Genomic DNA, 17758 nt, shown 5'->3' with positions numbered 1-17758 from the left:
CGATTTAGGTGCGACCCAATATATTTTATGAGTTTAAAAAAAAAATTATATATTAAAAAAAAAAAAATCATTTTTTTTTTTTTTTTTAGAATAAAGTTTCATAGAAATCTTAGTCAAACATTTAGTATTATGGATATTAAACATGCTGGCAGAGTACATGCATCCATGTTGTTGTGAACATTTTAACCCTTTCACTGCCACACGACAGCCGGTTAACCCTTTCACTGTGACAATACAGAAGGTTAGCCCTTTACTATCACACAACCGACGGCGATGCTCCATCATTAGCATCATTAGCTCCGCATCCGCGGAGCTAATGATGCTAATGATGGAGCATCGCCGTCGGTTGTGTGATAGTAAAGGGCTAACCTTCTGTCGTGTGGCAGTGAAAGGGTTAATTAAATAAAGAAATTCCCTATCCATAGTCGCCGTGGGAAAGAATAAAAAAAAAAAAAAATCCCCTACCTACCCAAACTGACAACCAACCTGAAACCAACTATTATTTTTGTTAGGCCTGGGGACTCTGCAAGATAACTGCTTTAAGTTTGCATTAGCTCTTTAAAATACATCTCTGTGGACTTCGTCGCTGTATAAGGGACAGTAGATAAGGACAATGTTACCTTCCTCGTACAGCAGATCACCCTTTATCTATGTCAACACTCACATTATGATCAAATAATAATTTTAGTTAAAAAAAGAAAGACAATAACAGCAAAACACCAGCAGGGCCCCCCCATACCTTCCCCCATGCCACTAAATAACTACGCAGTTGTGAGATTTTGATCTTCTTTTTTGGAAAGAGTCCGGCAGCTTTTGTGGTGCCGGGTTATCTGGGCCGGTGATTGGCCAGTAAGAAGTCCTTGTCTTTGCAGGTGAGGCAGAGCTTGAGGTTCCGGAGGGATCCGCCGGCACAGCAGAACGCCCAGACGGCCATCAGGAACACGATGATGTAGGTCGGAACCAGGCTGCCCACGTACTTGGGGTTCTGGAACGTCTGGGAGGGGAGAGAGGTCATCCGTAGTTCACGACACGTCACGCCTTTAACTCATTCTACGCCAGTCACGAGAAAAGTCGGGGTTAACTCGCCAACCGTTCAGCGCCAATCACGAGAAAACTCGGGTTTTAATCGTTATTTCTTTTATTAGCGATATCCATTCATTTTTCATCCATCCAGCCTGATGTTATCGTTGGGAATGGGTCTGAGCTCGCAAAAGGGCAAATACCGCCGCCTACGCCTTCCGGTATTGCACTCCCATTAGAAATGTTGTAGTTTCTTTTCTGGGCCGATCTGAGCCGTGCGGGCGGGGTTTAAATACTCCGGCAGGACGAGCGTTTACAACGATACATCTGCAAGGCTGCCCTCCCCCCCTTCATATGCAATGCCGGACAACGTGGGACGGACCTCCACGAGCAGTATTTGGAATGGCGATCAGATAATTGGATTCTTTTTTTTGCATTACATCAGAGGTAAGAACAATATACATAATCTTGCGTTGATCTGATATTTCTTTCTTCCGCGATCGAAGCTGTGTATGTGTATGTGCTTTTTACCGTTGGCTGCGTGGGGGGGGGGGGGGGGGGGGGGGGGGGGGGGGGGCGCCCCAATACAAGCACCTTTTCATTCTTGCATGAGGAAGGATGATTGCACAATGTTGTCTATTGGATTCTATTATATGTTGTCCTACTGTATTGCACATTGTTGCGGGCAAGACCACCCGCATTTCATTGTATACTTGTATGCCGTGACAAATAAAACTCTTGACTTGACTTGACTTGATGATAACAATAATCTAGCATTGATTTCAGGAAGATTCGATAATCAGGCGAAAAATGACAACGTGATAAGTGCATTCCACTAAAAAGCTATTATCGCGTCTTTTCCTGGGATTACTAAGAATCACCAAAACTATACTCATATTCAAAACGGTATAAAACGAAAATGTACAGATGAAAAAACAATCAGTTTTTTGCATGTTGACCAGAAGCAACTCACTGACAATCGAAGGTGTTATTAGACCCATAGCTATAATATAAGATATATTTTAAGCACTCACAAATCTCGCAGTCTCCCCATTGATTAAAGCCCTGGTGTTCTAGCCAGAAGGTAGACAGCGACCCCTGGCGCTGGATGAGTTAATGTGGCCATATGGCACAACACTCCAAAACTCCCTTACACTTTCATCACTTCCGTCATGTCATGTGTTTACCGGCGTCGGTAGTGTGATAGTAAAGGGTTAACCTGCTGTTGTGTGGCAGTGAAAGGGTTAACCTTCTGTGTATTGTTGCAGTGAAAGGGTTAACCGTTTGGTAGTGCCGCAGTGAAATGGTTAAGCAGAAAATGCAACAGTCTCAGGTGACTGTTGCACATTTCTCTTCTCCTCTCTCTATATATATATTACACACCTGCAACTGTCACCCGGTGTTCTGATAGCTGTACCCCCCCCCCCCCCCCCCCCTTCTCTCTGGATGCTAAAGTTCAAATCACCCGGCAAAAGCTCTACATGTTGCTGGCACCTCAAAGAGGGAATTTCACTCTGGGTCTCTCTTGTATTTGTAGAAAACAGAGTAACTAAAATTAGCACACAGCCAGCTCTGTACATATCGTCAGGCCAGAGATAGAGCCCTAAACTACTGCTTTAGATTGTGCATCCGTCGAGTGTGGGTTCATTTAGCCGCTAAGCGAGACACGTTCCAGGCAGGGACGTTACATATCTAGCTAGCAGTGCTGTGGTGAAAGCGTGAAGGAGGATCCACTTTAACAAGGCCGGAGCTGAACTGTTAGTTAGCTACCAGATTCCAGGTTCGACCAGACCGTGTGGTTTCATTAAATACTGTGTAAATTCTATATAAATTGTCCAGTTGAGCCAAATCAGAAATCTGGCATAGATGCGAGTTCATTAATCACAACAAAAGTGCATCTAGGTTATAAGAAAGTAAGTCCCGTGTGAAAGACCCCAGGTATATAACAAGATTAGCTCTCCACAACTTAATGGAACTGAATAGAAAGCGTTCCATTAGTCTGGATCATTTGATAGCATTACTCATCTACTACCAGTCAAAAAGTATTTTGTATAAAATCTTCTGTATAAACTTGTCTATAAATACTTACTATTTCATTATATAATATGTGTACTTATACCTCTGCTGATAATAAGTTAATTGCATTATATATATATATATATAATAGATTATTTAGTTTAGATGAACTAGGTCTAAATCACACGTGTTATACCGTAAGGTTTTAGTTGAAGGTTATCATGCCGTCAGAAACTCATAACATTGTGACATCCCTATGAGAGAGTGGGAAGCTGATGGAGAGATATGATCGAAAGCCCTCCACAATCAAGCCCCCATCTACATCACTGACCTCCTCCAGGAATACACCACCTCCCCCGTACCCTCCGCTCATCCTCTACTGGAATCCTATTACATCCCATGATTTGTAAAGTGACCTTGGGTGTCATGAAAGGCGCCACCAAATAACATTCATTATTATCAGGACGTTCAAATGACGCGCCCATATTAGGTCTTGGGAATTGAGTGAGGGTGAAGCTAAGCGTCCTTATGACGTCTGGCTCTAAATCAGAACCTTCCGCTGCCCATGTTTCCGAGCAGGGATAGCGTTGGCCGGCCCCATAAGAGAAAAATAATCAATCTGGTAAATCAATTTAACCTTGATTTACGGTGGAATTTCCCGTCAAAACAGTTTGGCATTACTTCTTATATTAAGAGTTAATTATATTGTTTACACTGCTTATTTTCATCTGTACTATAATTACATTGCCTATATTTATGTCTTTCTTCTATTACCCTGCCCATACTTGTACCTCCCCCATGATACCAGAATTTCCCCAAAGGGATCAATAAAGGGATATCTTATATTAAATCATAAAGGAAGAGAGACAAGGGGCACGTCTAAAACCGGGCCAGGGCGGGGCGTGAGCTCAGGCCCAGCTGCTGTACACCGTCCCGTCCACAAGGTGGCAGTGTTTCATGACTTACCAGACATGAAACCAAGAGGTGGCTGGAGACAACTATGGCCAGGGACAGCCAGCGCCGCTTCTCACAGGCGTCGAAGAACACCACACCCCAGAACATGTGCAGCAGGATGATGGCCATGGTCATGAAGGCTGAGGGATGCAGAGGTCAAAGGTTACCAGGGTGGCTTCATTTTCACAAACACACCGTCTAAATGGACTCCATTTATAAAATGGACTGCATTTATACAGCACTTTTATCCAAAGTGATGATGGAGCTGAAGGAGATGGGTCTTTCCTGGGACGAAGCGCAGGCCAAAGCACGAGACAGGATTCAGTGGCAGTGTATGATTGCGGCCTTATGCCCCAACCGGGACGAAGAGGATAAGTAAAGTAAGTAAGTTTATCCAAAGCGCTTTACAATTTTGTTCCTATTGTATATACTTGCTTGTACACCTGCATATAACCCATAGCATGTACAATAATGCTGTATATAACATATATATATATATACACATTTACATTTAGCTGACGGTTTTATCCAAAGCGACTTACAAGTTCTATACGACAAGTCATCAGGAAGGGTACAACTCTATCAGCTGAGTAACAATGTTCATCAAAGTGTTGAGTGCCACAGTGTAGGTTAGTTTATTAGTGCATGACAGTAAGGTTAGTTAGGGTTAGATTAAAAAAATATTTTTTTTTCAGATAATGGTTGAAGAAGTGCGTCTTTAGTCGACAGGTTTCAGCTGTCCTAACTGAGGTGCGTAGTTCATTCCACCATTGTGGGGCAAGGACTGAGAAAAGGCAGGTTCTCCTTGATGATCCTCCCAGAGCTCGGATAGGAGTGGGTCTGAGACGGCCAGAAGATGCAGAACGTAGGGGTCTTGAGGGTGTGTAGTTAGTAGGGGTGGGGGGGAAATCGATACGTAGTAGTATCGCGATACTTTGCATGGCGATACTGTATCGATACAGGGAAGCCAAGTATCGATATTTAATTATTCATAAAAAAAATAAAAACACCTTATTTTTTTTTTGTATAAGGAAGTTGCATTGTTCATTTCAATACCTGTAATAGTACAGTCCCTCCCTAAATCCAACCCTAACGTCCTCGTCGTGGGAGGGGGAAGCAGGTTAAGCTGACCAATAGGGCAATGGTAAAACTCATGGGCCAATCCCCCGTGAAGTGGATAATTGGATTACAGAAACATTGAAGAAAAGTAAGAAACCCTGCACCCTAGGAGATGGAAGCTCTTCAAGCATACGAGCTGAAGAGACTATGAAGACGCATGCTGAAAACCACATGGAGAGGGTGCGTCAGAACCTTCTATCCCCTAGGCGGTCTACCAACATCGCAACCTGGAATATCAGGACCATGTACACACAGCGGGGAAAACGTCAGTCATCGCAGACGAGATGAAAAGATACAAGCTCTCTATCCTCGGCTTGTGTGAAACCAGATGGCTCCAGACAGGAGAAGTCAAACTGACCAGTGGTGAATCCATAATCTTCTCTGGACACCCGGATGAGAAAGCACCACACACGGAGGGAGTGGCACTCATGCTCTCCAAAGAAGCGCAGAGGGCCCTCATCAGTTGGGAGCCCATCAATTCCAGAATCATCACCGCAAGATTTAAAACCACCCATGAAAGAATTAACCTACATGTCATCCAATGTTATGCACCCACCAACACCACAGATGAGGAAATAAAAGACAACTTCTACAACCAGCTACAACAGCTACTCCAGGCCAGGAGAGAAAAAGACATCTTTCTCCTCATGGGCGACATGAATGCAAAGGTTGGGAACAACAACAATGGATACGAGCTGATTATGGTGAAAGATTAGCAAACGCCTGTGCGGACTACAACCTGGTCATAGGAGGGACAGTTTACCGCCACAACCATGTTCACAAAGCCACATGGATATCACCTGACCACACCACAGAAAACCAAATAGATCATATATGTATAAACAGGAAGTTCAGACGTTCCCTCCTGGATGTACGAGTGAAGAGGGGGGCAGATGCGGGGTCAGATCATCACCTACTGGCTGCAAAACTCCAACTCAAGCTGAAGCGCTGTAACAGCCCCACTGACAACAGAGCAAAGTACAACATCCAGCTTTTCCAGGACATAAGAACAACGGAACTATACCAAATCACCCTACAGAACAGGTTCCAAGCCCTGCAAGAACAAGCTCAAAAACCAGTGGAAGAGCACTGGAACAACCTGAAAACCGTATGGAAGGAGACATGCCTAGAAGTGGTAGGGAGAAAGAAAACAAGCAACAAACCCTGGATATCCACTGAAACGAATAGAGGAGAGGAGGGCAAAAAAAGACACAATAAACAAATGCAAAACTCGAGCAAAAAAGGGAGCAGCTCACAGAGACTACGAAGTAGCAAACAAGGAGGTGAAGAAAAGCATCAAACGCGACAAACAGAAATACATAGAAGACTTGGCGCAAGAAGCAGAGGAAGCAGCGGGAAAGAATAACCTCAAGGAACTCTACCTGACCACCAAGAAACTAACCGGGAGGTTTAGACAGACAAACACACAAATCCGTGACAAACAAGGATGACTGCTCACCACCAAGGAAGAACAACACCAAAGGTGGACTGAGCACTTTAGGGAGCTCCTCAACAGAGAGCCCCCTGTCCAAGAGGTGGAGATTCCGCCAGCTGCACACATGCTGGAGATCAACTGTGCCCCCCCAACAAGATATGAGGTGAAAAAGGCTATCAATGCATTGCGACGTGGCAAGGCAGCAGGGCCAGATGACATTCCAGCAGAAGCTTTAAAGGCAGACGTTGAAACCTCAGCCACCATGCTACACCAGCTGATCAAAAGGATCTGGGAGAAAGAAGGAAATGTACCAACAGACTGGAAGGACGGGCTCATTGCTATTATACCCAAGAAAGGAGACCTTAAGAACTGCAACAACTATCGTGGGATTATGTTGCTCTCAACACCAGGCAAAGTTTTCAACCGCATTATCTTGGACAGACTGCGAAAAGGGGTTGATGATGAACTGAGAGAAAACCAAGCCGGTTTCAGGAACGGTAGATCGTGCACTGACCAAATTGCCACCCTCAGGATCATCATCGAGCAATCCATAGAATGGCACGCACCTGTCTATGTCAATTTCATAGATTTTGAAAAGGCATTCGATAGTGTAGACCGCGAGCTGCTTTGGAAACTCATGGCACACTATGGAATCCCTAAAAAATACATCAGCATAATCAAGAACATGTATCAGGACATGAAATGCCAAGTGTTACATAACGGATGTGCACAAGAACACTTCAAAGTGCTCACCGGCGTGAAACAGGGCTGCCTACTTTCCCCCCTCCTCTTCCTCCTATGCATCGACTGGATCATGAGGCAAACCACAACCAATAAAAAGACTGGCATCCAGTGGAGTCTAACGGAGCACCTCGAAGACCTGGACTTTGCGGATAACATCGCACTACTCTCACACAACCATCAACAGATGCAAGACAAAACCCAGCTGCTAGAAACAACTGCAGCTGGACTTGGGCTCAAAATAAATGGACAAAAAACTCAAGTAATCAGAGTCAATAATAAAAGCACAAACCCCATAACCATCGGGGGCCAGACACTGGAAGAGGTTGACAAATTCACATACTTGGGTAGTGTTATAGCTGTTGATGGCGGGACTGAGGAAGACGTAAGGGCAAGAATAGGAAAAGCAAGAGCAACATTCAACATGTTAAACAAGATATGGAAAACCCGAAACATCAAACTCAACACCAAGCTCAAAATCTTCAACTCCAATGTCAAATCCATTCTGCTATATGGCTCTGAAACCTGGAAAACCACCACTAACATCAACAATAAACTGCAGACCTTCATCAACCATTGTCTGAGACGTATCCTCAGGATCTTCTGGCCAAACACAATCACCAACATCAAGCTGTGGGAATGCACCAAGCAAGAATCAGTGGAGGTCCAGCTGACCAGGAGAAAATAGAGCTGGATTGGGCACACACTTCGAAGACACAAAACCGCAATAACCAAACAGGCATTAACCTGGAACCCACAAGGCAAGCGAGGCAGAGGAAGACCCAAAAACACCTGGAGAAGAGACACTGAGCAGGAACTCAAGACAAGGGGGCTGACGTGGAAACAGCTGGAGAGGATGGCGCAAGACAGACGGGGGTGGAAACTTTTCATCAATGGCCTATGTTCCGAAAGGAATAAAAAGGCCTAAGTAAGTAAGTAAGTAAGTAAGTAAGTAAGTAAGTAAGTAAGTAAGTAAGTAAGTAAGTAAGTAAGTAAGTAAGTAAGTAAGTAAGTAAGTAATAGTACAGTAGTCCACACACACATGTGCATTCAGTTAAGTTGGAATATGACTTAAGTTGGAATATGACTAATACAAACAGTTCAGTTTGTCAGGTACATGCAACACAGATTACAGTGTTTACATCTGTCTGCTTGAGAAAATACCATGTTCTGCAATAAAAATTATTGAAGTGAGATGAACCGACTGAACTTTATTTTATTAGATAAAACATGTTGACAAAGTTTTACTTTGCAGTTGAAAAAAGGTAATAAATTAAATTTGAACCAAAAAAAAAAAAAAAAAAAACACGATAGTATCGTATTGTGAGGTCTCTGGCGATTCCCACCCCTAGTAGTTAGAGACCATTGACCGGAGGTAGGCGGGAGCGGTTCCCTTTGCCGCACGGTATGCCAGGTCGAGGTCGAATATATATATTTATTCTCACTGCATACATACCTATCCACACCCGTCTGTACTTACCTGCACATAGTCCTTTACTAGATCTATATCTCTGTACATATCCTACTCTTACTAGTTACGCTGCTGGTCTTTATACCTGTATCACTACATATTATACTACAACTCCGTACATACATCTGATTAGCACTACACTCTGTAGTACTAATTTCTATATTTTGTACCCAGTTTTAAATCACCTGTACATTGTATATATGCAGTTGCACTTTAAGGTTACATTTGCACTCTGGTTGGATGCCAAGACTTCTTTTCATAGTACTGTACTACTAATCTAATATAAACTAATCTAATAAGGATTTTGCAGGGTGAAAGAATGAGGCCACTGGGCACTTATTAAAAAGCCCAGACTAATTATCTTCACATGAAGCCCAACGATCCCTCGTACCTGAGGACAGGAAGTAGTGTTGTGAATCACCATGGATACCAATGGTTCCAGGACCCACAGAGTCGGCCAGGATGTTGGCCACGGAGAAGGCTCCACTCATGAAGCCGAATCCGAGGCCGGACACTGCGGAAGACATCACACTGCTATGTTTACGCTCCCGTTTATTTAACCTTTCTGGGTTTAGCAACAAAGCTATTAGGACTGATTGATTGATTGAAAACTTTATTAACAGATTGCAGAATGGGTACAATACAGTAGGGCTCAATACACACAATTGTTAAGGGGATGCAGACCAGAGAAAGACTTTCGTCTTGTTTACATCAGGGTCCCCCATTTTCAATTCATCTTGACATTTATGACATACACGACGACATACAGATATACAGTACTGTTACATCCAGACATTTATTACATACAATATATACAGTACTGTTTAAGAGACAGAGATCCTAAAAGAAAATATATACATTCGAGGGGGAAGAAACTGTACATTGGAGGGGGTTGGATGGGTGAGTGGGGGGGTTTATAGCCATGAACTAGCCATGAAAAAGGGTAATCACAGAATTCTAATATAATCAGATCTAAAACTGAAAGTATTATGAATATATAATGCGAGGTTATTAAGAACATTCTACTGTTGAAATAACACAATCGTTATTTCGATAATAAAAAGCTGCAATGGAATTCCCGTCACAAATCTCACGCGGAGAGGTCAAGCCGACGTGTAATGAAAAGGCACTTGTTAAATGCTTTGCACACACTGATTCAGAATACTGAAGAAGAAATATTATACCATAAGCCAGCTGTCGTATAGAAATGGGCATCGTCTCCTCCTGGCTGAGAGCAAGCAGGCCTTCATTTGCTTTCCTGGAGAAGAAAGACACAACACACCAAACACAACATACTTCAGCTTCACACACGTCAACAACTCTTTCTTACACAACTCTGGAAGATGCTCTCAATGGGAACTATCTCTATGGGAAGAGCTGAAGGATCACATTCCCTGCCAACAACAATGCGTCTGCTCTTATGCAACGGCTGAGAACGAAAAGCCTTTAGGGTGGGGGAACTGGGGCAGCCAGCGTGACAACGAACAACGGGTCATGGGATATATAGGCTTACTTCAGCAGCTTGTAGTAACCAAAGCGGAAGGTCTCCTGGAGGAGAACGGAGAGCACCACCCCGAAGATGAGCAGGCCTTTCTGCTGTGCGGCGCTCTCCTTGTTGCTGATCTGCACGGTGATGAACCACACCAGGGAGGAGAGCAGCAGAGACACCAGCCAGAAGAAGGCGCTGGAGACGGGAAACAACATGCACACATCAGCTTGGATACGCTTGGAGTAGATCTGTTAAAGAAGACATTATACTGCCTTCTTTGAGTGCAGAGTTTTCAAGGAGTACGGTCTCAAACAGGGAGCTCACATACAGTACAATACATCTCTCCTATCAAACAGGGAGCACATACAGAGCTGCCGCGATAACCGCATTACCGCGGTATCGCTGTTGCATCACGCTCACCGCAGAGTTAGGCTGAATACCGCGTCACCGCTGTTTTTTATCATAATAATAAAGTTGGCTTGCGGCTTGCGGCTCTGCAGATATACCCTACTCGGTTCCAAGCGACCCTATTGGGTAGAAGTGGTACCAGAAAAAACATGTGAAACATTGCAGACCACTGACTGGTCAGAAGAGAGACGCGTCACACTTTGTAGCCTCTGAACGAAAACAGAACGCCGCCATCTTTACTGCCTCGCTAAGGATGCATTTCATTCAGGATTTGTTTGCGACAGAACCAAGTGCAATAAACAAAAAAGAATGGATTCACTGTGTATTCTGCCTTATTTATTGATGAAACAAAACCGACATCAACCCAATTTACCACCGAGCGGAGAGTTTAGTGTCACAACAAGATCGCTGATGTGTTAAGTTTGTTGTTGTTATTAGCCTAATACTACAGTCAGCCGATATACACGAGAGGTAACGTTAAACCCGGGTTTGCTTGGTAGAATACACAATGAGAGGTAACGTTAGCTTTGGCAGAATAGACGCAACGAGAGTCTGGTTAATGTTGTTATTGATTGATTGATTGAAACTGTGTTAAACTCTGGCTTGCTGCAAGCCCTCGGACATCTATGCCCACGGAGCTTTCAGTGTACACAAGCGAGCGGCGGCGGCCCCGCCTGCATCCCCATTCCCCACACGGAGACAAACGGAGTAGTACCTGGCTGCAGTGGAAAAGGAACGAAGTACCAGGTGCCTAAAGCGGGTCGAGTCGAGTAGGTAATATGCAGTGGAAAAGCGCCATTAGACTAGAGGCAGGCTATAAGAGTAGACTACTAAAAAAAAAAAATGCATTCAAACTTTTTTTTTTTTTTGTGCGCACTGTGCGGTAATTACCGCGGCGGTAGGAAATATTTAGCAAATTCGTGCGGTAAGGAAAATATCAATACCGCGGCAGCTCTACATACAGTACAATACATCTCTCCTATCAAACAGGGAGCACATACAGTACATCTCTCCTATCAAACAGGGAGCACATACAGTACATCTCTCCTATCAAACAGGGAGCACATATATATTGTTAATAGAACATATATGTTTCATCCTATTATAAATTATTTGTAAATTCTCTAGCATGTTTTTGTCTGGAACCATTTTAACGACCAATTCTCTCATAACAAAATATCTGTTATCTTTTCTAGGGCCATGCTGTTCTGTTATGAGAATTGCCTGGCCTTCCTTCCTGACTTCCTGTATGCAAAACCTTGATTTATTTGACTATAAGACTGAAAGCATCCTTGTGCTTGGGGCTCACTTCGCAGATTGTCTTCCACTCTCTGTATCGAAGACTCTCGGTGCACAGAATAAACTAAACTAAATAAAATAAACTTTTCCCACCTATCCATTGACTCCATCTCAAGTTCTGTAAGCTCACTGGACTTGGTAAAATAATTTCCCACAACAATATCCTTTAGGAAACAGGGAACAGGGAACAAAATTAACTTTTTGACTTACCAGCCATTTGGCTGGTAGATTTTAAAAACTACCAGCCAGGCAGATTTTTTACCAGCCAAAAATTTTAAATAGCTTTTTAGTATATCGCCATGTGTTATTATTACTATATAATACTCTCATATGCTATTTTCAATTAATATCATAAACAACATAAGGAATATTAGCATAATTTTGAGTGGACTGAAGGAATGAGTCTGCGTTAATAGTTTTTAAATGCAAATAATTTATTGAAACATAGAAGTGGGGTCGGGGACACACACACTGTTTCAACTCACCACCCCCGCATCATATTGTAGTCTAGTCTGTCTTCAAACTTCCACTCCTCTCGAAACCTTTTTATATTTGAATATCAACATTATCTGTGCATCCTCAGTAATCCTCAGTTTACTACAATATACTCCTCTCCTGACTAGTGACTTCATCGTCTTTCCAAACGCACGCACACACACAGAGAAAGGGAGAGTGCCCCCCCCCCCCCATTTCCCTTTCCCCAGTCCACACTGTCTGCTGTTCTCTATGGCTCTGCCGCTGATCAGGATTAGCTTGTTAGCTTACGCTAACATAACGTTCATTTTGGGCGATGTGGGCATAAAGGAATGGCGACGATGCAATGCATGTTGGATGCATTTGACCCGTTGTGAGAAGAAGAAAAAACCACAGACTTATTTCGGCTCGCAAAATAGGCGCACTGCTGTGTAGCTCTGCTTTCGGGGAACAAACTTAACTTTTTGACTTACCAGCCATTTGGCTGGTAGATTTTAAAAACGACCAGCCAAGCAGATTTTTTACCAGCCATTGGCAGTTGGCTGGTACTTATTTTGTTCCCTGACAGGGAACACATTACCTTTCCCCAAAGAAACGCGGAGCACACTAAAATTCCCCTAATAGATCACCCAAGAGCCAAAACATACGAGACTACATGCTGTAGTGATCCTAGATCAGATATATTGGTCAATACATTTTCAGGCTCCAGCCATCACTCACTGACTCTGTTGCTGAGACCCTCATCCACGCTTTTGTACCATCTTGACTGGGCTATTGCAATAGAGTCCTGTTTTGTATGCTGCCCGGCAACACATCACCTCCACCCTCTAGCATATATCCACTGGCACCCGGTCAAGTACTGTGTGATGTTAAAAATGATCCTCTCTGACCTCCTCCACAGCTTGGACCAAAAACCTTTGTTTACTATTCATATTCTGATGTGGTCAATAATACAGGATCACAACTCCAAATACAGGCTAGTCCCACAAGTCACCATGTAGGACCATGTTACAGGAACGACAACAATGGACTCGATGTAAACAAAGTAGCTAACTTTTTGTAACGTTCTAAGGTAACGTGTTACATCAATTGCCTCCCTAAACGCCCATTCCCAGCTAATGTGCTAACATGTAACTACTAGAAACAAATCAACAGAAAGAAAGCAAAAACCAAACACGTTATGTCCACTAGTAACGTATTTTAAAATATGAACTAGCAAACAAAGACAGAGGTATTCAGCCCAGAGTGACGTTAAAGGAAAACTCCAACATTTTGGGAAATGAGCTTATTTGCCATCTACCCTGGAGTTAGACAAGAAGATACATACCTTTTTCTTCTCTGTGTAGGAAGACGTTGGGAACTAGGCTAATGGAGGAACCTACTTCCAGTGACTGACGCTAAGCTAGGCTAACGGTGCAGCACGTCTTCCTACTCCTACTGCATGCACAGAGAAGAAAAAGGGTATGTATCTTCTTGTCTAACTCCAGGGTAGATGGCAAATAAGCTAATTTCCCAAAATGTTGGAGTTTTCCTTTAGCGTTAGCTAACCTGGTAGCTAACCAGCAGCGAATGGTAAGGCCTAACAAAAGGAATAGTTGGTTTCAGGTTGGTTGTCAGTTTGGCCATGGGTAGGTAGGGAATTTATTTTATTTTATTTTTTTATTTTATTCTTTCCCACGGCGACTATGGATAGGGAATTTCTTTATTTAATTAAAATGTTCACAACAACATGGATGCATGTACTCTGCCAGCATGTTTAATATCCATGATACTAAATGTTTGACTAAGATTTCTATGAAACTGTATTCTAAAAAAAAAAAAAAAAAAATTATTTATTTTAAAAACTCATAAAATATATTGGGTCGCACCTAAATCGGCAGGGTCGGTCGGCAACCTGAAACCAACTATTAATTTTGTTAGGCCTAATGCTCCCCTCAGGGTGCTCTGAGATACACAGACTCAAGGCTAGTTTAACATGTCTCAACAAATGCGCATGTTTGTATTAATTAATGATTGTGCCATTATTGCCATCAAATGTAATGATTGTGAAATATTTCTGTAATGAGTTGTATGTGTATGTATCAAGCATCCTTGACTTCCAGGGACAACGATGTAAATAGGTCATTGGCTTTTTCGTTCCTATACTTGACTAAAGCATGAATGAATGAAAACTTTATTTAACAGATTGCAGAATGGGTACAATACAGTACGGCTCAATACACACAATTGTTAAGGGGATGCAGACCAGAGAAAGACGTTTGTCTTGTTTACATCAGGGTCCCCCATTTTCAATCCATATTGACATTTATTACATACTCAACAGAGTATATACATATGATGGGGAGGGGACTGTACTTTAGGAGGGGGCGGGTGGGAGGGAGAGAAATATTATACATACGGTGGTGAGGAGACTGTACATTTGGAGGGGGTGGGTGGGTGGGAGAGAAATATACATACGACGGGGAGAGAATATATACATGCGGTGGGGAGGAGACTGTCTATTAGGAGGCGGAGGGTGGGTGGGAGAGAAATATACATACGACGGGGAGAGAATATATACATGCGGTGGGGAGGAGACTGTCTATTAGGAGGGGGTGGGGGGTTTGGGCATTTACGGTGGCCAGTTTCGAATTGCAGCCTCCCGTAGGTGCTCTTTAAGAGCGATTTTGAATGTGGGTAGGGATTCACATTCCTTTACAGCTGTGGGTAGGGCGTTCCACATTGTTGTGGCATAATTGCGAAACGTGTTTAGTCCCTTGTTTGAGCCGAATCTGGGTTTAACATGATTTGTGGAGCTTCCTCTGGTGTTGTGGTCGTGGTATTCACTGACCTTTGGGAAGTATTTTGACATGTACATGGGTACCTTAGTCGTATAGTGTATCTTGTAGACCAGGCCCATTGCAAGTTGTGCAAATATGATGATGATGATGGCTTGGATTTATATAGCGCTCGTCTAAATACCTACCTACCTCCTACCTAGCTAACTCAGCTAACTAACACACAGGTTCATCCCCGCACACAACTTGACAAAGGCTACTCACCCTGCGATCAAGAAGATGACTCTCAGCGGGTCTCGGGCGATAGTGAACAAGAACAACGCGACGGCTGGACCGAACGCAATGAAGGTGCAGCCGAAGAACACCGCTGCCGTCATGTCTGTGGTTTGGTCTGGAAATCACTCGTCTTGTTCTTTAAAACGAGTATAAAGTTCCCATACACTTTGTGAAGCGTGGGCTTCGCCTGTATAAGTGGTATCTGTCGATGTTATTGTGTCTGTTATTGTTGTCGATATCTCATTGTTTTCTCGTGTATTTCGGTTCCGTCTTCTGAAGCACTTCCTGCTCTGATGGTTGAGAGCACGTGATGTCAGAGCACGTGACGGAGCCAACGTGAAAAGATTCTGAAGAATAACAAGACAACCGACTGCCTAACGTTTTAGATTGAATAAAATAGAGAATGAATGAAAACTTTATTAACAGATTGCAGAATGGGTACAATACAGTACGGCTCAATACACACAATTGTTAAGGGGATGCAGACCAGATAAATACTTTCGTCTGGTTTACATCAGGGTCCCCCATTTTCAATTCATAGTGACATTTATGACCAGTGGTGCGTTAGTGAAATCATCTGGGGTGACACGCACCACGTGCACGCGCGCTCCCTGCGCGTGCGCGCGCTCCCGCGAATGCGCATTTAATGTCCCCTCGCTTGGGCACAGACTAAAGACAGTGCCTAATTGCCTCTACGAATGGAATGTAACACGTCTTCACAACAAGGTTAGGTGTGAATGTGTCTGAGAACGTATTTAACACACCTGACGACCGGAGCTATTGATATGCAAATAGCGAGTGAGGTCCCACACCGTGCTACCCCGTCCCATGAACAACGCATGCCTGTTTATGACATACACAATAGTACTGATTGATTGATTGATTGATTGATTGATTGATTGAAAAGTTTATTAACAGATTGCAGAATGGGTACAGTACAGTACAGCTCGATACATACAATTGTTAAGAGGATGCAGACCAGAGAAATACTTTCGTCTTGTTTCCATCAGGGTCCCCCTCCCCATTTTCAATTCATCATATGACACACATGACATACAGATAGACAGTACTGCTACATCTATACATTTATGACATACCAGATTTTCAAATACAGTACTGTTTGTGATACTAAAAAAATCCAGAAGAAGAGTATATACATTTGACATAGAAACTGTGCATTGGGGGAGGTTGGGTAGGTGGGGTGGGGCTGTACATTGGAGGTGGGGGGGGGGGGGGGGGACACTGTACATTGGAATACTGACATACATTTGACATGGAAACTGTACATTGGAGGAGGTTGGGTAGGTGGGGTGGGGTTGGGTGGGGCTGTACATTGGAATACTGAAAAAAGCCATGCTTGGTCTTTATTGTACAACTGGGTTACTGTATGTTGTGCAGTCAATCAGAGACTGTTGTGTTTGAACATGATGCCAGTTATCATAATCAATTGTAGCTATTTGGTGGGTAAACAAAACCTCTCGAAAGGGTTCAAGTCTATCATCGATCATGCTTGGATCATCTGTATCAATAAAACGGGCGATTCGGTTATTTCATGTATAGGATGTTGTTATCATAGGTGTGTTACACTATCTTTGCTCAAAGCTTGTACATCAATGGCGCCATCTAGTGGCGTAATTATGTATGAAATAACGTCTATGGAAGTTTGATTGATTGATTGATTGATTGAACATTTTATTAACAGATTGCAGAATGGGTACAATACAGTACAGCTCAATACACACAATTGTTATGGCGATGCAGACCAGAGAAAGACTTTCGTCTTGTTTACATCAGGGTCCCCCATTTTCAATTCATCATAACATGACATACAGATAGACAGTACTGTTACATCTAGACATTTATGACATACCAGATTTACAAATACAGTATTGTTTGTGATACAAAAAGAGTCTAAAAAAGAGAGTATATACATCTGACGAAGAAACTGTACATTGGTAACATAATGCGTATTGGTACCGGTGGATCATTACAGTAACTTTTTTACATTATGTTAATAAAAAGTTGTGAATTTTAGGCTCATGCCTACTAAGGAGAGATGTATTTCAACATTTACACAGCAGGTTCCATTCAGTCTTATTCCCTTAGAACTACTTGACTGGCTGTAATGTTATGCATCAGAATCAGATTTATTGCCAAGCATGTTTGCACAAATAGGCCTACAAGGAATTTGTTTTGATACGTTTAGTTTAGTTTTTTTTATGTATTATTATTATTATTATTATTATTATTATTATTATTATTATTATTATTATTATTAT

The 17758-nt window shown here is 42.8% G+C and overlaps 1 protein-coding gene across 1 annotated transcript; it reads right to left on the bottom strand.

Moving 5' to 3' along the window:
* Positions 1–356: 356 nt before the first annotated feature.
* On the bottom strand, positions 357–15766 carry aph1b (APH1B gamma secretase subunit). Its single transcript, XM_084337880.1, has 6 exons — positions 15468–15766; positions 10270–10440; positions 9941–10014; positions 9148–9270; positions 4003–4130; positions 357–994 (listed from the first exon to the last, which is right to left on the bottom strand). Exons 1-6 carry the CDS (start codon positions 15578–15580, stop codon positions 827–829), a joined length of 777 nt encoding a protein of 258 aa, XP_084194006.1. The 5' UTR covers positions 15581–15766; the 3' UTR covers positions 357–826.
* Positions 15767–17758: the final 1992 nt, after the last annotated feature.

The sequence above is a fragment of the Notolepis coatsorum genome, assembly GCF_963971535.1.
Source record: "Notolepis coatsorum genome assembly, chromosome: 20".
Lineage (NCBI taxonomy): Eukaryota > Metazoa > Chordata > Actinopteri > Aulopiformes > Paralepididae > Notolepis > Notolepis coatsorum.
Note: the sequence above shows the minus strand (reverse complement) of the source record. Positions and strands in the feature narration are given on the sequence as shown.